The sequence below is a fragment of the Peromyscus maniculatus genome, chromosome 2 (genome assembly GCF_049852395.1).
Source record: "Peromyscus maniculatus bairdii isolate BWxNUB_F1_BW_parent chromosome 2, HU_Pman_BW_mat_3.1, whole genome shotgun sequence".
NCBI lineage: Eukaryota > Metazoa > Chordata > Mammalia > Rodentia > Cricetidae > Peromyscus > Peromyscus maniculatus.
The window spans coordinates 170,718,971-170,739,829 of NC_134853.1; the positions used below are offsets into that span (position 1 = coordinate 170,718,971).

The following is a 20,859-nucleotide window of genomic DNA, read 5'->3' on the forward strand; positions in this document are numbered from 1 at the left end:
TTCATGTGCTTTTCCTGAGGAGATCTTCCAGCAGGTTCTTGGAGTCAGAACCTACAGATGTTCAAGGCTGGGAGTGAAGACCCCTGCCCCAGACCTGGGAGAGACTCAGATGCAGATGCCGTGGCCCGGCCGTTTGTGGAGAGCCCACAGAGAACCGAGCGGTGCAGAGCGGTCTGTTAGAAAGCTGCTTTAAACAGAAAGTGACAGGCAGGCTCCCAAGCCAGTGTATCCCCAGGGAGGCAGCGGGCTCGCCATGGAGGCTGGGTCACAGGTTCCCTGTTACCCTGGGTCCAGGCTGGTGTGGAGCAAAAGGATCAGTGTCAGCTTACGCGCTTTCAATAGACCACGTGGCTCAGCGCTAAAGTCCAGGATGAGGAAAAAGCAAAAGTCATGAAGAGTAGGACTCATCCCAGGGGCAATTGCACTAATCCACTCCTCAAATGGCTCCTAATCCCTGCTTAGCAGAGAGCTTATAAAATGCCTTTTCCCTCCCAGGGGACTGGTTAGGTAAGAAAATGGAGAGGAAGGCCACTCTGAGCCTGTGCACCAACGCAGATGCTCAGGAGTTAGGGCTTGTCTGCAGTGGGATAGTCCAGGGACCTGGCCTGGCTAGAACTGTCACTGATCAGAATCATATACTTCAAAAACTCCAGTCCCTTCCATCTTTTCCAGTGAGTGATGGAAGCTTCATTTGCAGAACTCAGAGGGACCCTGGAAACACACAAGGATCAAGTAGAAACCCAGGCAGTGCCCTGGCCTGGAAGAGCGATGAAATTCCCATCTAAGACAAAAGTCAAATGTGACCCTGCCCTGCTGTGGCTCTGAAATGACCCAAAGGCTCATGTTCTGAATTCATCCTCCAGCCTATGGCACTATTCTGAAGGCTGTAGGGCCTTTAGGAAGTGTGGCCTGGCTGGCAAAAGGCCTCTAGAGGCAGTTTATAGTGTCCTGGTTCCAGAGTGTACCCCATTTCCTGCCTGCTTCTCCAGGGTCCCCTCCTCGGTGGATGACACTCTCCCAAACCATAAACAAAGTGAACGTCTCCCTTAAGATGTTTCTGTCAAGTAGTTGGTCAGAGCAACAAGAAAAGCAGTATGTACCTCGAAGAACTGCGAACAGAGAATCGCATTTGCATATACATGTCCACTGTAGCACCACTCAAAACAGCCAGAGACAGCATCGCTGGACGCCCACCAACAACGGTGCCTATGAAACAACACTGGGGGGGGTCACAGACTGCCACAGAGGCAGGCACGACCCCCACTCAGTCCCTGGTTCCTGCTACTAGTGTGAGTGACCCTCAGAAGCACCACGCCGAATGAAAGAAACCAGGCTGAAAATGTCGCCCAGGATATATATAAAACGTCTAGAACTAACCGATCCACAGAAAGCAGCTAAGCTGGACTGTCACCAGCAGGATGAGCTGTGGATGCGCAGTGGTGCAAAGCTGCCCGTGGGATGGTGAAGGAAGGTTTAGAACTGGAGTGTCGTGGTGACTGGGGTCAGCTGAACGTCCCCGGGGTATGCACTGTAAATATGGCCATAGACGGGCGGTTGGTCGAGTTTGAGTCCTTCCTATTAGTTGAGCTGAGTTCCCATTCCTTTTGGCTGAGTCCAAGTCCCTCTTTATGATTCTGAGTCCTTTCTGGAAACCCAAACATGCCTGTTGCCATGGACATAAATGTTGCCCGGCGTTCCGACCCAGGATGGTTTGGAACAGTAGAAGGGACAGTGGGATGATGGAGGAGACAGGCATGAGCCCCCATTTCCCATAACCCTGGAGACTGCATGAACACCACCCCTCACCACATAAATGAGAGTAACAACAGCACCCAGCCAGGGCAGGCTCGGCCCTTGGGCCTGCAGAAGCACAGAGCAGCCTTGGTCCCCCATAGGCTGTGGTGGATGGACTCGGGTTAGATGTTAGGTGAATTCAGCTGGTATCCTCTGGCACTGCTCTGCTGACTCTGCAAGACCTCAGAGAATTGTTTAGCCCTGCTCCACCTCAGTTTACCCATCTGTGAAGTAAGGCTAATGATATTCCCTGACCTCAGCAGACTGCTGAGAGGTCTGTTAATTAAAGTATTTGAACTTCTGGTTGGCTGTAGACAGAGAGGGCAGACGCAGAGGAACTAGTGATTTTCACATTCACTGGTGCTTCACAACCTACACCCTTTACAGCACCACACAGAGACACACACTCATCAGACACACACCACCCCAAAACACACACACACATACACACCACACTCACACATACCAAGACACACACACACATATGCACACCACACACATAAAAAGACATAGCACATATACACACATATCAACACATACACACACACACACCAAGACATGCACACACAACAAGACATGCACGCACAAGACATGCATGCACACACAACAAGATATACACACCACAAACACCAACACAAACCACATATACACACACATGCACATCAAGACACACACACATATGCACACCAAACACACACACACACACAGGCACACACACACACACACACACACACACACACACACACACACACACACATGAACTCATGCACCTAACACACTCCTAGGCACAGAAACACACTCTCCCATGCTGTTCCTCCCACTTGCCTTGAGAGAAAGATCTTCAGCCTCACCACTGCATGGGGTCAGCTCCACAAAGAGACAGTGGAAGCTGCAAGCCCAGCTCCACGGGGAACTCCCATTGACTCCCACTGGTGGGTCACCACCTCACACCTCAGGAGCTCAGCCCCGTTTCACATGCACAAGCGTTGGCGCGATGACCGCCCGAGTCCATGGTAGTGGCTTGGTGATGGCCCTGAGAGGGATGGGTGATGGACGAGAGCTCAGGGCCCAGGTGTAGTGGGCAGCCATTCCAGCTTTGACCTGGAAGTTCCAACCCCCACTGAGGCTTCGGTAATGGTCACGCCTACAAGGTGGGGCTGAGAGAGGATGCTGAAGACTCGAAATCCAGATGTGCGGGCTCTCTCGGTTCCTGGACCCTGGACGCTGGAGGTAGACCAAGTAGAGTTCTTCAGAGAACACTGCCGGACTGCACTACACCTTTCCCAGACCCTGTAACTTATCCCTTCACTTGTAAGTTACCCCACAAAATAAACCTCTTTTTAACTACGTGGAGTGGCCTTAATAATTTCACCAATACCCAGGTGTCGTCTAAGGGTGGGAGGTGCAGTTGGGGACCAGAGTGGGAGGCAGCAGAGCTGGCTGCGCTGGGGCTTGGCTAACACCCTGAGATGTGGATGAGGGGAGGACTGCAACGGCATGGCCAGGCTGTTGTCCTCTGGATTCCAGGGCCTCCTCCAAGATTCTCTCTGTGTCTCTCTGGGTTTGGAATGTTCTCCTCTGAGCAGACTTCCCGAAGACACTGGACTCTACACACAGCTGCCATGGGGTGTCCTTCCTGTGGTCTATCTCTCCTCCTCCATGAACATGTAAGTCAAAAGTGTTTGTCCAGAATATTCCACTGCTCCAAGCTGGAGGGCCACACTGTCTCGGCAGCCCCTCCTACAAGCCCCTAGGGGACAGATGGACCTGTTTCCCTTCCCAGAACCCATATTTCACCTTGGGGGAACTAGGGAAGGCCAGGATCAGTGAGTCCCTGATACACCTTCCCAAGTAAGCAGGAATAAGAATCAATTCCCCTCCCCCCTCTCCCTGCCCCCTCTGCCTGAAACCCCTCCCCCTTCCTCTGTCTCTTCTCTTGCTCCCCTCCTCTCTCAGCCCTCATGGGCTCACAAGACTCCATTTGACATTTCCTCTCCTCACTGTTCCAAGGCAGGGTCCTGCTTCGTCATGTCCCACCTGACCCCACTCCAGCCTTCCAATCTCCTGAACGTCTGGGAATGGGTCTGGATTGCCTCCTCCTGTGCTCATCTGCCCTTCAGCACACACAAGACAGCTCCCCAACTCTACCTAGCTGGAGCCATGGGCTGCCCGGCCTGAGGCTAGCCCACCCTAGTACAGACTCAGCTCTGGTCTGCCTCCCCATCTGTGTGACTTTTGGCCTCCACGGAGAGAAACAGACAGAGCTGCAAAGTACTGAATGCGGGGAGCAGAGCCCTTAGCAGGGGCTTGAGGTGACCTCATGGGTGGGATCCGAGCCAATCAGCCCACCAGCCCAGGCCCGGCACTGGGAGCCAGGCAAAGGCCCAGGAAGCCTGTGGGCATAATGCCACAGCTTCGGGGACCTAACGGGGCCATTCCATCATCAATTTCTGGGGGTTTGAAACCGTGTCGTAAAAATAAACATGCTTGCTCTCTTCTTGTGTAATTGGCTCCCTAAAGGATCCACCGCATCCCACAGCAGGAAGCACAGCCTAGAACTTTCTCTTTACAGAAGAGGGGGTGAGGTGGGGAGAGGGGGCAGGGACTGAGCACTGGCCGGAGACAGGGCATTCGCCATCCAGGTAACAATCCTGTGAGAGAGCTTGGCCCTTGCCTATCCTGAAACAGAGGCCTCTCAAAGATTACCTCCAAATTTGGGGAAGTCCTTTGCATACACAGATGCAGAGACCGGCCTGGAAATTAACTCTAAAATATTCATTTGAAAATAGCTAGTTGTAAAGCTGGTGGGATAGCTCAGTAGTTATGCGCACAGGAGCTCTTGCAGAGGACCTGAGTTCAATTCTCATCATCCACATGGTGGCTCACAACTGTCAGTAACCCCAGTTCCAGTGAATCCAACCACCCTCCTCTGATGTCCACAGGTACCAGGCATGCATGTGGTTGTGTACATACATACATACAGGCAAGACACTCATACACATACAAAATAAAACAAATCTCTTTTAAAAATTTAAGTTAATTAAATATCCGGTTGTAGAGTTGGAAAGATGTCTGAGTACCGGGTGCTCTGGCAGAGGACTCACATTTGATTCCCAGCACCCATGTCAGCTCACAACCCTCTGTAACTCCCATTCTAGGGGAGCCAATGCCCTCTTCTGGCCTTTGTGGGTACTGCACACACATGGTGCACAGACAGACAGGCAGGCAAAACATCCATACGCACGAAAAGGCTGTTTAAAATATCGAGTAGTTGGGCTTTAATGTAATTCAGTTGGAAAAGTGTTTGCCTAGCATGCAGGAACACCCAGGACTCCATCCCAGCACCATGTAAACTAGGTGTGGTGCTATACACCTGCAGTCCTGGCACTCAGGCATAAGGCAGAAGAATCAGACGGTCAAGACCATGCTCAGTTACACATCAGATGAGAGACTACCCTATCCAAAACAATAATAAATAAAATCCTGGAGGCTCCCGGCAGTCCTCATGCTGGTTCATGGTGGCAGCTGTCACGGTGAGCATGAAATGGGGCATTCACTGCTACACGAGGTGAGCGGAACCATCCCAATATTGCAGTGGTAACAACTGGGAGCCAAGAGGAAAGTCACCAAAGAGTGGGACCTGGGAAACTGAGGCAGGCCTAGCTGACTCTGTCCATCTACAGAATCACCCATTCTACCTCTGGGCTATTCTGACCTGGACAGGGAGGGCATCCGTTCCAAACCCACCCCATAGCAGTCCCAAGGAAGGTGTGGCCAAGCATACAGGAGAGCTGATGGGGCCTCCCTTCCTGCTGGCGTACAGAGGAGCTGGTCCCCACATCAGACCTGGCTGGGGACATGGCCACCTTTGTGACTGACCACAAGAGTTCTCCACTACCAACTATCGTCCCTACCAGGCTCAAGAGACCCGTCCCTTCACCTCCACATCCCGGAGGACCATGTGTGTTTAGCACAGAACTCACAAAATGTTATCTCTGGATCCTGGTCTGCCTGCCTCCATCTGCTGAACACCGTGTTCTATAAATGCATTAATATTCAACAGAGAGTCCGTTAGTGTGGACAGACAAGATGCCACAGCAGAGTACAGGGACCAGAACGCACTGCCTGTCACTGAGTCCCGTCATGGAACGTCGCTGGTTTTCCCTGGAAAAGGAAGTAATTCAAGTGCCGCAGGCCAGCAATGCAGCAGGAAGAGTGTCAGGTGTTGAAGGTGAAGACTGAGAAAGTGGCCGCTTACCTCACAGCCCACACTCACCAGCAGGACCTACAGATGTCACTAAGGGCATTGGCTCAGGACTGCAGTGGACACTGCACCATCCTTCCAGGGAGACAGAACTGCTCGGGTCATCATACTTACACCCCGTGCCCTCCCGCAGAGTGACAACGGTCAACAGCACCTTCCGCTCTGAGCCACAGAACTCAGAGTCCTGCTCAGCATGGAGCTGAGGAGGACGGAGTCTAAGAGACTGTGCTGGCCAGTGGGGCTGGCCCAGGTTTGCACAGAGGACTAAGTCTGGGAAGGCCACTGCGGCCTGTGCTCTTGGCATCCCACAGCCCCAGAAGGAGTGAACGGTGCCCAGGGGACTGGTCTGTCCTGCCAGGAAAGTGACTGTCCCCTCAGCTCCTGGCTCCCACAGGGACAATCCTGTATGGGATTCCATGTCCTTCTGTAGAGAGACACAGGGCAGAGCAGAGGCCTGTGCTTCCCCCCAGGACTTGCCTGGAGCTTGTCTGTGCTTTTCGGGCTCTGTGTACCTAAATAATGACCCTGGCCACAGAATGCTCCATAAGACAGATGGCCGCAGAGGCTCTCGGAAGGAGGCACATGATCTACAACATTATTTCTCCATTCCCATGAGCCATGCCACCCTCATTCACAGGGAGGAGCATATCGGACCCCTTATGGGACCCTGATGGCACGTCCTCTCCAACTCTATGCATTGCACTGGCCAAGATCCCATCTTCTAAAGAGCTAAAATGTCCTGGTCCACAGCCTCTCTTTACCGAGGAGAATGGAAAATTCTGTTCTTGACTAAGCACACCGACACACAGCACTGTGGAGGCACACCGAGGACACATAACAAATGCTTCTGGAAGGAGAAATGAACAACTGAACAATAGTCTCTGCAGGGAACATGCCTCCTCAGAGACCAGGAAGGAGCAGATTCCAGCCAGGAGTGAACACCAGAAGGCTGGCCATGCATTTCCCATCAGTCTGAGCACACGGAGAGCTTCCTGGGATGCTGTGGTATCCACACCTGCTGTTACAAAATGGAATGGCCCGGGAAACAGCTCAGTGGTTAGGGCACTAACCACACAAGCATGAGGACTGGAGTTCAGGTTCCCGGACCTCACACAGAAGTGGACACGGCTACGAGCTACTGTCAACCTCACACACTGATGCAGGGGTGTGGGTGTGGGGGGTGGAGACAGAATCCCCACAAGCTTGCAGCCAGGCAGCCTGGTACACAGTGGTAAACAAGACAGATACAAACCAACACCGGAGCTTATTCTCTGACCTCTGCAGGCAACCATGGCGCAAATGTGTGTGTGTGTGTGTGTGTGTGTGTGTGTGTGTGTGTGTGTGTGTGTGTGCATGTTCATGTGCGTGTGTCCATGTGTGTGCACCCACATACAAATTAAAATAGAAGAACAATGGAGGCAAAGGCAGTGAGGGCAATGGTCACACAGGCATGCATATGACCATGCAATAAACACACACTTTGGCATGTCTAGAAAAGTGGAATACTACTCAATAATGAAAAGGGAGTGAAGGCAGCGCACTTTCATGTGGGCAAACCCTCAGACCTGGAGGCTGAACAAAGCAAGCCGAACATAAAAACCACACATGGAGGATTCCACCTGCAGGATATCTCAGGACAGCAGAATCCAGAGAGACAGAGTCAGGTCAGAGGGTGTCAGGGAATATCCAAAACCCAGATTCACCAGGCACAGCGAGAGAGAGCTCGCCAGGGCTCGAACTTTGCTACGCTAGGCTGTGGAGACAGGAGAGAGCTGACAGATCTTTGAACTGTTGGCTTGGGGTTTCACACTGTGAACATTGTTCTTCAAACTCACAGACACCGGGAATGGCCAGCCTTCCCACCCATGCAGCGAGTGCAAAGCTCACAGCTTAGTGCTCTCCTGAACACTCTCTATATCACATACACCATGTCATGAGTGAGTACCCTCCAGCCAGACCTCCAGGATGTGCTGATAATTATTTCTATTTACCAAATAAATATTGGACATCAATGTCTGTGTCATAGAAATGTACACATAGACACACATCAACACACACACACACACACACACACACACACACACACACACACACGACACACCAGACATACACATGCATGCACAACACAGAGGATTCAAAATAATCTGAGAACATTTTCCTGAAGACTGTGGGTGCCAGAGAGATGTGATTTTAGAGTCAACTGCACGTGGGTCTAAATCACGGTGCTGAATTTGTCACCACAGCTGGAACTTCTGGATTTTATTTATTTGTTTGTTTGTTTATTTATTTATTTTTATTTTCTTCTTTTTTTCCCTAAAAGCCAATAAGTAACTTAAGAAAGGGAAGGAGAAACATTTTACATGAAACACAAAAGCCACAGGGAGTTGTGCAATGCGGAACGGTGAACCTTGGAGTTCTTGAAGCCTGGGTTCAAACCCAAGCTCTTCCACTTTCCAGCTGTGTGGTGTTAGGTGAGTGGATCTGTTTCTTTCTGCTTCATTTTCGTCCAGGAGAGGAATGAGGGCAGCCATTCCTGTTTTCACTTGAGTGCCAGGAGGAAGGGCTAAGATGGGGTAGATCAAGTGTCTGGCTCACTGAGGCTGGGCGCAACACCAGGGTGGAGGGAAGCCATGCGGAAAGCCAGTCTGAGCACCTTAACGAGGTGCAGATGAGGTCACCGGAGCCCGCGGCCAAGTCCAAGGTGGAGCTTCCTCCATGCTTCTGCCTTCAATCAGCTCGTGCTGAGGGGCTCCCTCCCCTGTCCCAGTTCTTTCTTATCAGAACCAGAGTGTGAGGACCAGGACCACCCTGGCCTCCATCTCAGCCTACCTACTGCTTGTCACTGAACCAGAAGAAAGACACTGATTGTTTTCCCATCTAACTTCAAATCCCTGAGTCTGGTCTCAGAACACTGGAGCCAATGTAGGATGGCAGGACTGACCCCAAAATGGCTGCTCTATTTCCGGAGCTGACCTGGTTTATGTAAGGATCTGGACAGCTCGTCTGATCCTGTAATTATGCAGCAGGTCACTTGTTACCTCCACTGACAGTGGATCTCAAAGCCAGCAAGGCTCACACGCTTACACTCAGAGGCCAGAAGCAGCCCCACACAGGGCCCACTCCAGGGCTCACATCCACAGCCAGCTTTGTAAAGGAGCATCCCCCACCTCCAAGTCACCCCTGCCACGGCATCCAGATCTGTGTCCTCGAGGAGCCCAGCACGCAGGCGCACACCATCACCAGGTGCAAGTCTCCCACACATGAGTAAACGACGTCAGCTTTCTTTCCTTAATTAAATGCTTGCTTCTAAGTTCATCGTACATTCACATCCATGGTCACACGAAGTATGGTGACCTCCTCTGCACCCTTTACTCACTCAGTTCTCCCTCATGGTGACATCTTGAGAAACTACAATTGAGTAAATAATGCAATCGGGTTATTGGCACTGGCAGAGGTAAATCATGCCCACCATCACCTCCAAGACCCCTCCTTCTGCCCTTCATGACAACCTCTCTGCCCCCTCTTCACTCTCTTCTGCCCCAGAAACCAGGACTCCAGCCATCTAGAGCTTTGCCAGGCTGGCCTGGGACTCTCACTGTGTGCATCCCTCTGGAAGTGGTTCCCCCGGGGTCACTCGCTGGAGGTCCCTGCAGGCTGCTGGTGTAACCCTATGTCTGCTTCCGTTCTGTGAGGGGCTGGCCTGCTTGTACAGCTGGTCATCCACTGGAAGCCCTGCTCCAACTGCACACAGACAAGCTACAAACCCTCGCATGCAGATTTCTCTCACCCATGAGAAGAAAAGCGAGGCTCAGTGCATGACAGGTGCCGGTGTCTCACTTCAGAAGACCCTGCCAAGATCCTCTCAGCACAGCCGTGACATTTCCCCTCCCACCCATGCTGAAGGAGTGGCCCAGTTTCTCCATATCCCTGCCGGTGTTTGGTGGAACCAACTTTGTTTTTTATCCCAGCCATTCTGATGGGCAGGCAGGCAGTGTGTCTTGCTGGCGTGTCCATGAATATTTTCCTCACAGCTTCTCGTGTGGATTATCTTGGGTTTGGGGGGCGGTCATGTAAACATTTTTGCCCATGAGCATGCCCTCTGCCTGGTTTTGCTAGTGCAGTTCTAGGTTTAAGGGCACTTTCTGTGTTAAGAAGAGTGACCCTGGACAAATACCACCTCCCACTTTGTGTCTTGTGTTTTCATGTGTGGACGCACATGCATATAGGTGTGAGTGCACATACACATGTGTGAATACACATGGAAACTGGAAGTCTACATCAGTGTCTTCTTCAATCCTTCTCTGTCTTAGCTTCTGAAACAGAGTCTCTCACTGGACCTGGAGTTTGCTGGTCGGCTGGGCTTGCTCTCCAGGGAACTCCAGGAATCCATCTGCCTTTGCTTCTCAATGGACAAGGTATACAGGGTCACACTCCTACCCCGCAATTTTTACATGGATTCTGGGGATCCAAATTCAGATCCTCATGCCAAGCAGGGAGGACTTTACCTCCTGGACCACTTCCTCAGCTCCCAAACTTTAGAATTCTGATAAAGTCCAATGTATCATATTTTTTTTCCTTGTAGGAGTCATGTTTTCAATGCCAAGTCTAAAGACATTTCCTAAAATTTAGAATTTGTTTCCTAAAAGTTTACAGTTCTGCATTTGACACCTAATTCTGTGAACCATTCTGAGTATATCTGCTACTGGGGCACGAGAATTGAGGTTCATTTTTCTTTTGTGGCACTGGTGTGTGGTCCACCAGCCCCAATTGGGGAAAAGCAATCTTCCTGCCACTGTGTGGGCCTGGGCACCACTCCTGAGCATGTTCTGTCCCTGACCAAATGTCTCCATGTTCACAGACACCACTGGTGTCACACAGTGGATCTTACCATCAGGTAGACTAGTTCCTCTGGCTTTGCATGAAAACTTCACAACACACGTTATTTGTTGATCTTGGGATGAGAGTAGTGTTCAGGAAGGTTTATCAAGCTGAAGAGAACTAATGTCTGATTCATGAACATGGTATGTCTCTCCATCCACTTATGGTTTCTCTGACATCTTTTACTGGTACTGCATAGCTTTCAGCACACAGAGTCAAGTTTATTTCTTTCTTAGACATGTCCACAATTGTTTCATTCTGAGCCACTGGAATGTGTCCCCAAGATGTGTCAAAGGTGTGGGTGTCATTCCACGATGCTATTGGTAAGTGGTGGGCCCTTGAGGGTGGGGGCAGTGGAAAAACATTAGGTCACTGGGGTTGTGCACTGGAAGAGAACAGATATTAGGAGCCCAGGCCTTCCCAGCTACCATGAGGTAGGCAGCGCCTGCCGCCATATGCACTCAAAGCAACAAAACTGAGTGATGTGGTTTGAAAGTTGTGAAACTATGAACTAAAATAAGTCTTCCATTCTTTTAGGATGATCCACCTTCTTCTAGTTAGTGTCAGCTGTCAACTTGACATAGCCCAGAATTCTAAGTGTGAACCTCACTTGAAGAATTGCCTCCATCAGAGTAGCCTGTGGGTGTGTCTGTGGGGGCATTTTCCTGATTGGTAATTGAGGTAGGGTGACACAGCCCACTGTGCACAGTGCCATCCACAGGCAGATGGGGCTTAGCTGTATAAGAATGTAGCTGAACATGAGCCGAGAGCAAGCCAGTCAGCAGTCTTCCGCCATGGTTTCTGACTCAGATCCTGCTAATCCCTGATTTCCCTCAATGGTAACCTGCAGCCTGCAAGATGAAATAAATCCATTCCTCAAAGTTGCTTTTGGCCAAGTTCATCACAGCAAGAGAAAGCAAATTGAAACTCACGGTATAATGTTTCTTACTTGGTTCTCCACACGTTTATTACCAAAAGATAGAAATACAATTGACTTTGTATGTTTATCTTGTTTTCTGAGACCTTATGGAACACATTTAGAAGTTCCAAGAAGCTGCTTTTCAATAATCTATGTATTATGTTCTACGTGGACAATCAGAACATTACAAAAAGGATCATTTTCCCCTTGTCTGTCTGCCTTTTATTTCTTTGTCATCCTGTACTGAAGTGGCTACAGTTCCTGCTGTGGAATAAGTGTGATGACAACGTACACTGTTCACTTGTTCCCAGTCTCAGAAGAAATGAAACCAGTTTTTTTTGTTGTTGTTTTGTTTTTTCAGTGTTAAGAATGATGTTAGTCACAGGTCAATACAGATGTCCATTATCAAGCTAAGGAAAAAAAAAAAACAGCAGAAATCTGTTCCTGTTCTGAGAGCTGGCATGAGAATAGGTTGAATTTTTTTTTTTTTTTTTTTTTTTTTTTTTTTTTTTTTTTTTTTTTTTTGGTTTTTCGAGACAGGGTTTCTCTATGTAGCTTTGCGCCTTTCCTGGAACACACTTGGTAGCCCAGGCTGGCCTCGAACTCATAGAGATCCGCCTGGCTCTGCCTCCCAAGTGCTGGGATTAAAGGCGTGCGCCACCACCGCCCGGCGAGAATAGGTTGAATTTTATCAGATTCATTTTCTGTATCTGTTGAGATGATTGTATGGCTTTTTCCTTTAGCTGTTTAATATGGCAGACGACACTAGGTGATGGTCAGATATCAAACCATCTTTGTAGTCACAGAAAGAATATGCCTCACTTCTTTTGTGAACATTTTTTAACATTCTGTTGATATTTACTATTATCTAAGAATATTTTTGTGGAAAGAAATGGCTCAGCAGTTAATAGTATTTGCTGCTCTTGCAGAGGACCCGGATTCAGTTCCCAGCACCCACATGGCAACTTGCAACCATCCATAACTCCAGTTCCAGTGGATCTGATGTACCCTCTGGCCTCCTTGGGTACTGCATGCATGTGGTGCACATTCCTACACATGTTTTTTAAAAGAATATTTTGTGCATTTTCATGGATATTATTAGTCTGTAGGGATGTGTGTGTGTGAGAGAGAGAAAGCTTTGTTCAATCTAAAAATGTTTCATAAGATGAATTAAAAACATTCATTTCTGAGCATCCTTTTACTGATGCTGGGCTGCCTCTGTGAGGACCGCGGGCCCTTTTTTAGCACACACTTTTTCTAAAACAGTCGTTGCCGGAGATAGCATGAAAATGGCCTCCACAGTCCAACTATACTGTGGCTCACCAGTCAATACTAAGTCCCTTCTCCTCCAGTGACACTCTGCTGTTGCAGCCCGAGGCATCTGGGAGCCATTTGCCTTCTTTAACAGAATCTAGCATGGGCCGCGGAGGAAGTCCATATGTCAGAGGAAAGAACCGATAGCGTTGGATCCGGCCATGGCAAAGCCACATGATCTGCTCCTCTGAGATGCTTTAGTTTCACAAGTTTGAATTTAGGGGTCTTCAAAAGAATCTTCCCTGCTAACTAAGCCAGTAAATGCAAAATAATTTAAGCCACACCAATGTTACTTATCAGAACTTGGTTTCCTGTCTGGTTTAGACATAACTTCAAACTGACATGCAACCTAAATTCTTTATTTGAATACTTGAAGAGAGGTGCCCACTAGTGACCCCTTCAGTATTCAAACACCTGGGTATGTTCTTGTCTGCTCATCTCATTATGCAAGCTAAGCTCCATCTTCCAGAAGCTGGGCCTGGCTATCTGCTCAGTACCAGAAGTAAGCCTGTCATCCCCATGGAGACCCTTGCCTCTCTGTCAGCAGCAGCAGCAGCAGCAGCAGCCAGGGGGCAACCATAGCTTACTTACACCACAGCATCTCATTCAGACTTCATCCTGGGACCACTCAAGTCTCCTTCCATGGGAAGGGCCTGAAAGCTGGTTCTTCTCTCAGTAAGAGAGCCACTAATGACAAACGCTCTGATACACACTCATCTCCAAACACACACACACATACACACACACACACACACACACACACACACACATACACACACACACAAACATACACACACACACACACATACACACACACACACACACATACACACACACACACACACACACACACACACTTCTACTGACACATTTCTCTCTTACAGCTCTTGAGGGGCAGGCTGGGGTGCCTGTGCCTTGTGCCATGTAAACCACTTCTGCAGATACACGGTCCACCCCAGTGCTGTCTGGACACTTCACAGGAGGATGATGCTGGAGATGTCAACCACACAGGCCAGTTTGGTCTTTCCTGGGTAACCTATCCCCTTCATATGCTGCTCTTACCCCCAACAGTCACCTCCCCATCCTGACTTCAGGGGGCCTTTGTGACAGTGAGTGGACAAGGGGACCGCCCTTAGGTCCCCAGAGTCAGACAACCGTTTAAAATGGTGGAGAGGTGTCCAGGGGCCCAGCCAGCTCAGCTCGGCCAGAGGCTCTACTCTCTGGGCTGCAGGCCATTCAGACACAGGTTCAGTCTTCACAGAGCAAGGGCCCCTCAGTGCTGAAGAGGGCCATAGCCAGGACTGGCCATGGAACCGATGTTCAGTCAGTGCTGTCCTAGGGGCAGGCTTGAGGGCAGAGGGGACAGGCCTCAAGAAAATAACTTCCCTCCTGTGCTTCTGTAGGAAATATGCTCAGTGAGCCAACATCCGGCATAATGGTCACCTGTCCCAGGTGGCCACTGGGCAATTGGAATTGAGCACTTGTGTCCTAAGAAGGTCAGAGACATCTGACTTGAAATTTGTACAAGTCACAACTTGATTTTATGCTGACTTGCAATGGCACAATGCTATTTGTCTAGACGAAACAAAATGGATTCTGAGTGGCTTCCACTTGTTTTAATGTGGCGAGCAGAAATTTCAAAGTCTCTGTTCAGCCTATGATCCATGTGTCCTGACCCCCTCATTGGTCAGCTACACCTCTGAGGGCTGGACTGGTGTGTGGGTTGGGGAAATCATCTGTGAGTATCTGGTCTCGCTGCACACATCAGGAATAAGCTCTCCATGAATGGGGTGGGCAGATGAGGGCAGAGCTGGGTATTTCTCCCACGGAAGGCATTGAGAGCAGCAGGCAATATGGCCCTACTACACATGCTTGGCCCAGCAAGCAGGCACCTCCTTGGGTGTGTACTGGCCACAGTTCATTAACCGACTCTTCCTTTAGCCTCTCCTACACACACACACACACACACACACACACATCTTCAGAATGAGCAGACAAGGATCTGCCATCCTAAAAGGCAAGAAAAAACTGGCCTAAGCTGCAGACAGGGAGACAAGAGGCACCGGCAAACTACAAAGTCAGACGCACTTTTGCCCACCTTGCCCCTCAGGGCTCTCCCCTCCGCCCTCCCCAGCTCCACAGACACCACCTCCATGCCCTCTTCTCACCCACAAGCACCCTTTCTCCCAAATAGTTAAAAGTCTGATACTGTCTCTCGTACTGCACTGATAATGACTGAAAGGGCTGGAAGGGATTGTTTTGTCAAGCATGTCTGTATTCTAATTGTGGAAAAAAATCTTCCAGCCAAAAGAGTGCAGCTCTAATGGTAAAAACCCAATAATGTGATTCACCCCCAATAAGCCAGGTTGAAGAAGCGGTATCTATTTGGAGCAGGAGGACGTCTAAGCCTAAGGCTGGAAACTCTCTCCTGGATTTCAGCAGCGATCCAGCGAGAAGCACAAAAGTGGGACTTGATAAAATAGGGGCACTGTGCCATGCTGACACATTTAAGCTTGTACAGGCATTTCCCGTGCATCTACCACTTGTCAGGCGATCTTCCCGGGAAGCGATGAGGAATGAGGCACACCATCAGCCCATGGACCCTGGGCATCCCATCCAAGCACAACCCAGGATGCTCCTGCGCATGTCACTGAGCCTCTTTACATGGCATTACCTTCCTCCCCACTGTGCCCAGTCCCCACAGCAAGGTACACATTCCCGCCACTGCTGCTGGCCCTTTCCAGTGGCTCCTGTGGCCAAATGCAAGCAAGACAAAAGAGCGGAGGTAACACCCCAAGACTGACTCATGCCCAAGCAACCGAAGGCAAGGCTGGGGTCAGGAAGGGGGAGGGGAGCCAGTGGGTGCAGGTCGGTCCTGGAGGGAAAGTGTGACAATGAGCACAACCGAGAAGGTTGGAGGCGACATGAATAAATGTCATGCTGACAGGAATCATTGAAGCAGGTGAATCCCAGCTCTGCACCCCAACTTTTTCATGGAACCGAAGGGATGAAAGTGGAAGAAGTGGACTTCTGCAGGGTGCAGGCATGCTCCTCTCTCCCAGGGAGGATAAGAGCGAGATGAGGGGAAAGGGTGGGAGGGGGCACAGGAGGTCTAACTCTTACAAATTACAATTTTGGACACTCTCCTTCACTCTGGTGAAGAATTTTGGGGGTCCCACAGCCCCATGGTGGATTTACGGCTACTTCCATCCTTGGAACTTTTTTGCAGGGAGAGGAGTGAGAAACCAGCATAGCCTTCTAGCTACCTCCCTGCACCTGCCTGTCCCACTTAACCCAGGCCATCTGCCCACAGCTCAGAAGCTACCACACTGCCCTACTGGAAGCAGGGGACTGTCCTCGGCTTACTAGGCCTGTCCTCGTAAGGCCCTTACGGCTTACCCTGAAGAAGCAAGCACTCCATACTCCTGGGTGATGATGGCTGGGGTGCAAGTTACTCCCCTATGAGGGTCCTCAGTAACTAGGTCAATCCTTATAGCTAGTCTGACCCTCCCTCTGATATGGGTGCCAGTCAGGGGACCTAAGGGCCACCAGCTTGGGCTCTGACAGGGGCACACTCCGGCCTGACTCTATTCCAGGCAGCTTAGCTGAGTTTATCTGAGTTATGTAACCGCAGCTCCCCACCAACACTTCATGAGTCACCAGCCCCTTTGAATTCCTGGAAGGGGTCTCAGAGGAGGAAAAGCCTGACTTACACTCGACTGCTCTAGACCCACAAGCCCCCAGCCTGTCTCCCCCTCAGTCTGCCGGGAAGGAGGCAAGCAAAACCCTCTCCAGCCAGACTTCAAACACAGGAATCTAGATCAGGGATATATTTGGCTTTCTCAGCTAATCTTTACATCAGTTTGGTCTCTACTGACTTGTAACCCTTTGAAGCAAACCTAGCAACGGTGTATTAAAACCATGTGACTCCCACGTAACCCCTAGAGAAAAGCCCCAGGTTCAGGAGACCCACAGCTTGGGGTTCCAACTCCATAGGCTCTGGAAGAACCCAGGCTTCTACAGCATGCTCTGGGCATTCCTGTTTTTCCCAAAGAATGCTCAGGCCATGACAAATGCCCTGCTTTTGTCAGGGTCAGAGATGACACTGAGGCTTCGAGGCTGGGTGGGAGGCAGCTAGCCCCTAAGTGGTCCCAGCTGGGAGAATGCAGGCACACAGAGGGATAAGCAGGGAGGTGTAGAGCTGCTTATGAGCCCTGTGCCCTGCGCCTTTCCCCAAGGCACAGGAGAGAAGGAATGGGGGAGGGGAGAGAATAAATAAATGGAGACAGACCCGGAAGGGATGTCTACTACCAGCTCCTCCACTTGGCCCAAGGATGAGCGAGAGGGGTGGGGTGTGCTGATGTTGCTGGAAGCTCTCCACTATCTCCTAAATTTACCATTTATTCCAGTGTTATTATCCAGATGAGTGTCATGGCCTCTGACCCTAGATGGATTCCAGTTGCAATCAATTCAGTAGCAGCAGCTGGAAATGAGAGTGAGCCAGCATTCACCCTGTGCCCAGTGTTTGCAGGCAAAGCATTGACTCCATCCACTAAAGCCTGGCTGCACAGTCCCAGCTGCTGGGGGACTTCGTGCTGGGGCTGTGACAGCCAGCCCTGTGGATTCCTGCCGGGAAGCCCAGACACAACACAGCACACATTGGGAGGCCTTGAGAAAACTGTGAATTGTGTTCTGAACGCGTACTCAGGGCTTTCCGAGCAGAAAGGATGCTGAAAGTTCAGGCTTGGGAGACAGGAATGATGCTGAGGAACATGGACAGGGTGGAGTCTATGACTGTCTGCCTGGTCCTGAACACAACCCAGCAAACATTGTGGGTGCTTGCTCCCAGCTACTCCAAGTCTCCTCAAGTCATAGCCTCGGAGGCAACCAGTCACCAGCGCCAGACCTGGGAACTTGGGCTGCCTCCTGAGAAAGCATATCCTCTGAGCTGCTCAGGGACTGGACAGCAAACCCCAAGTCTCCTTCAAGGATTGCCTTTCTCTGGACCCAAGGAAGCCCTGACATAACTCCCACAAACAAATAAATACATATAGACATAAAAGCAGAAAAATCCAACTCCATCTGCTTCTGCCTCCTAAAGGATCAAGGCTCCATGTACAGCTTGGCTTCATCACAGAAGTAACCAACCCTGACTCTGGGTGGGAGCTAGGAAGCCCCTCCCTCGGCTTGCAGGGAACCACCTTTTCCCAGGAAGAATGAAAGCTGGTCTGCAACCTGGGCCCAACCAGGCTCCCAGCTTGGCAGCAAGACGTCCAGTGCTCACCTAGAGAGCCATGGGAAGCAGTTAGCAAGGGAGGATGAAGGGCTGCAAAGCAGAAGTACAAGTCCTGGCTCAGGCTCGGTGTGGCTGCCCAGAGGGAACCAAAATCACCTAGACCCCCCGCCACAAACACTCAGCTAGCTCTATCGGGATTGCTGAAAGGTAGCAGCTTCTCCTGGGGTGCAGAAGGGAGATGCATGTGTAGAAAACCTTGCATGCTAACATCTGGTGGGGAGGGACCCTAAAAGGTCAAACTTCAAAATCACCAATAGAAGCATTTCTGAAAACCCGGCACAGCGACTGTGGTGCTATGGAAACTGTTTAAGTGAATTTTGAGCCCCAAAGGAGGTTTCTTTGCTGGTGTTTGTTCTCTCCCCCTTATCAAACGATCTAACAACTTGTGCAGGTAAGTTGCCACCAGGAAGCAAGCGAGCGACAGACTGCAGCTCCCAAAGCAGCTAGAAGCTCAAGCTGCCTCTGGGCAGGGAGGGAATCCGCTGGGTTGCCCTCGAAGCCCTGGGATCTAGCTGAGCACTGGAACAGTCCGGACCAGAAGGGAGGGCAGACAGACAGACAGACAGACAGACAGACAGACAGACAGACAGACAGATGGGGCATCTAGATCGGGGTCATGCCACAAGAGCTGTTCTTGTTTTCTTTGGTCCACACCCCAGAACTGCGGGAGTCTAAGACTTATCTCACCACAGTCCACTAATGGACTGAGGTCCAGCCAGCGCCCCACACTCAGCCGATCAGCCTGATGATTAACCTCTTAAAACCTACAGCGCAAACAAACCCAGCCATCAGGAAAAGGAACGCCAGTAATGACGTGTGACAATCTTCACTAGATGCAGACCAGCATCTATTCCTAGGCACCAAATCCACTCGAAAATCAAGGACAACTAGAAAACACTCGCATGCCAGTCTCCTTCAGACTTCTCAAAATCAGGTCGCACACATGTTCCTCCCTCCTTTGGCCCCACTTTCTCCCCAGCTTCATGCTGGTGGGGGTTGCCGAGGCAGCCTGCTCCAGCAGCCGCCGACCCCTTGTAAACTCAACACGGGAGCGCAGTGCATCCCAGTGGACAAACACGAGAAGCGCAAGTAGCCTTTCTCTGCTTCCATCTGCGTCGTTTCAGCCTAAGTCCCACCCCCCACCCCCCCCCCCGACCCAGGAGCATCAGCTCTGGCCAAAGACCCCTTACTTGAGGGCAAGGGTAGTAGGCACCCCGCCCTGCGAATGGGGCAACTGCATCCTAGAGACCTCTAGGCTGCCCAGGACAGGATCCAGAGGACAGAGTGACTCAGTGGGTGGGCAAAGTTTGCAGAGAAGGGTCTTTCTGGCCGGCCCCTTAACCGCGCTGGGCTTGAGTTCCTGCTGGCCCTAACGTCCCAGACACAGACAAGCCCTGTGTGCCCGTGTGTCTGTGAAAAGTGGTTCGAGGGTGGTTGCCTGTTATCGCTCCCCAGAATCCAAGCTCTCTAGACCCAGCTGTCCCTCAGTTGCGTGCGACCTTCTGCCCGGAGGTCACCCCCAAAGCAGCTGGGTCGGCAGCTGGGCTCCTACTACACTCCTGTTCGGGGCCCCCAGGGCCCCGAGAGACAAATAGAAGGGCTGGCGGAGCAGCTGTGGGGTTCTGGTCTCCTCCAACTCCGTAGCAAAGCTGGCTCGGGAACTAGGAGGGCTGGTGGCTTTCCCCAGCGGCTCCGGCGTCAGCCCGGCCCCCGAGTTCGCCGCGCCCAACGGCCCGCAACTCGCGCCGGGCTCCCGAGAGGAGAGAGGAGGCGCGCCGGGGCCACGGGCCAGGACACTGCGCTGCTGGCGTCCCGAGCTGAGGGCGCACCTGGCTTCCAGGTCACTGGGGCAAGCGACCCCAGACTCGCGGAGCTCCCTGCCCGGCCGCAGGAACCAACAGCAGGCGGCCGCGCTGCGCGGCTCCCGGTGCACCACACGAGCCGCCTCAGGGAGGCAAGAAGCGGTGCCTTCGTTTGCAACAGTGAGCAGCAGCCCAGCCCAGCACCCACGCACCCCCACGCACCCTACCTCCTGACGGGTTGCTCACCTGAGTCCTAAAAGCTGTTGGATCCACATGGTCACGTTTCGGGGAGCCGAGACTCAGACCTTGCTTGCCCCGGCCATCTGCGCGGCGCCCGCGCCCGCTCGCTCCCGTCCCGTGGCGCCGCTCTCCGGCTTCGGGCCGCCGCCACCCGCCGCCCGCCGGCCGCGGGGCGCACAGCGAGTCAGAGCGCGGCCGCGCGGGGCTCCATGCCGGCCGGCGCGCCGCCGCCGAGGGGGCGCATGGCTCAGGCGGGCCGGCCCGCGGGGGCGCACATCCTCCCGCCGGGTCTCAGGGCCCCCTCCGCAGGTCACACGGCGCGAACGGCGGCGATGCGGGCACTCTCCGGAGC

General features: G+C 51.7%; 1 protein-coding gene across 1 annotated transcript in view; it reads right to left on the reverse strand.

Moving 5' to 3' along the window:
- Nucleotides 1-20,666, reverse strand: part of Ajap1 (adherens junctions associated protein 1) — a 114,867-nt gene extending 94,201 nt beyond the window's left edge. The window contains exon 1 of the mRNA XM_076565780.1: nt 20,514-20,666. Coding sequence (XP_076421895.1) covers nt 20,514-20,542 — 29 coding nt within the window. The 5' untranslated portion in view covers nt 20,543-20,666. The remainder of the gene's footprint in view (nt 1-20,513) is intronic.
- Nucleotides 20,667-20,859: the final 193 nt, after the last annotated feature.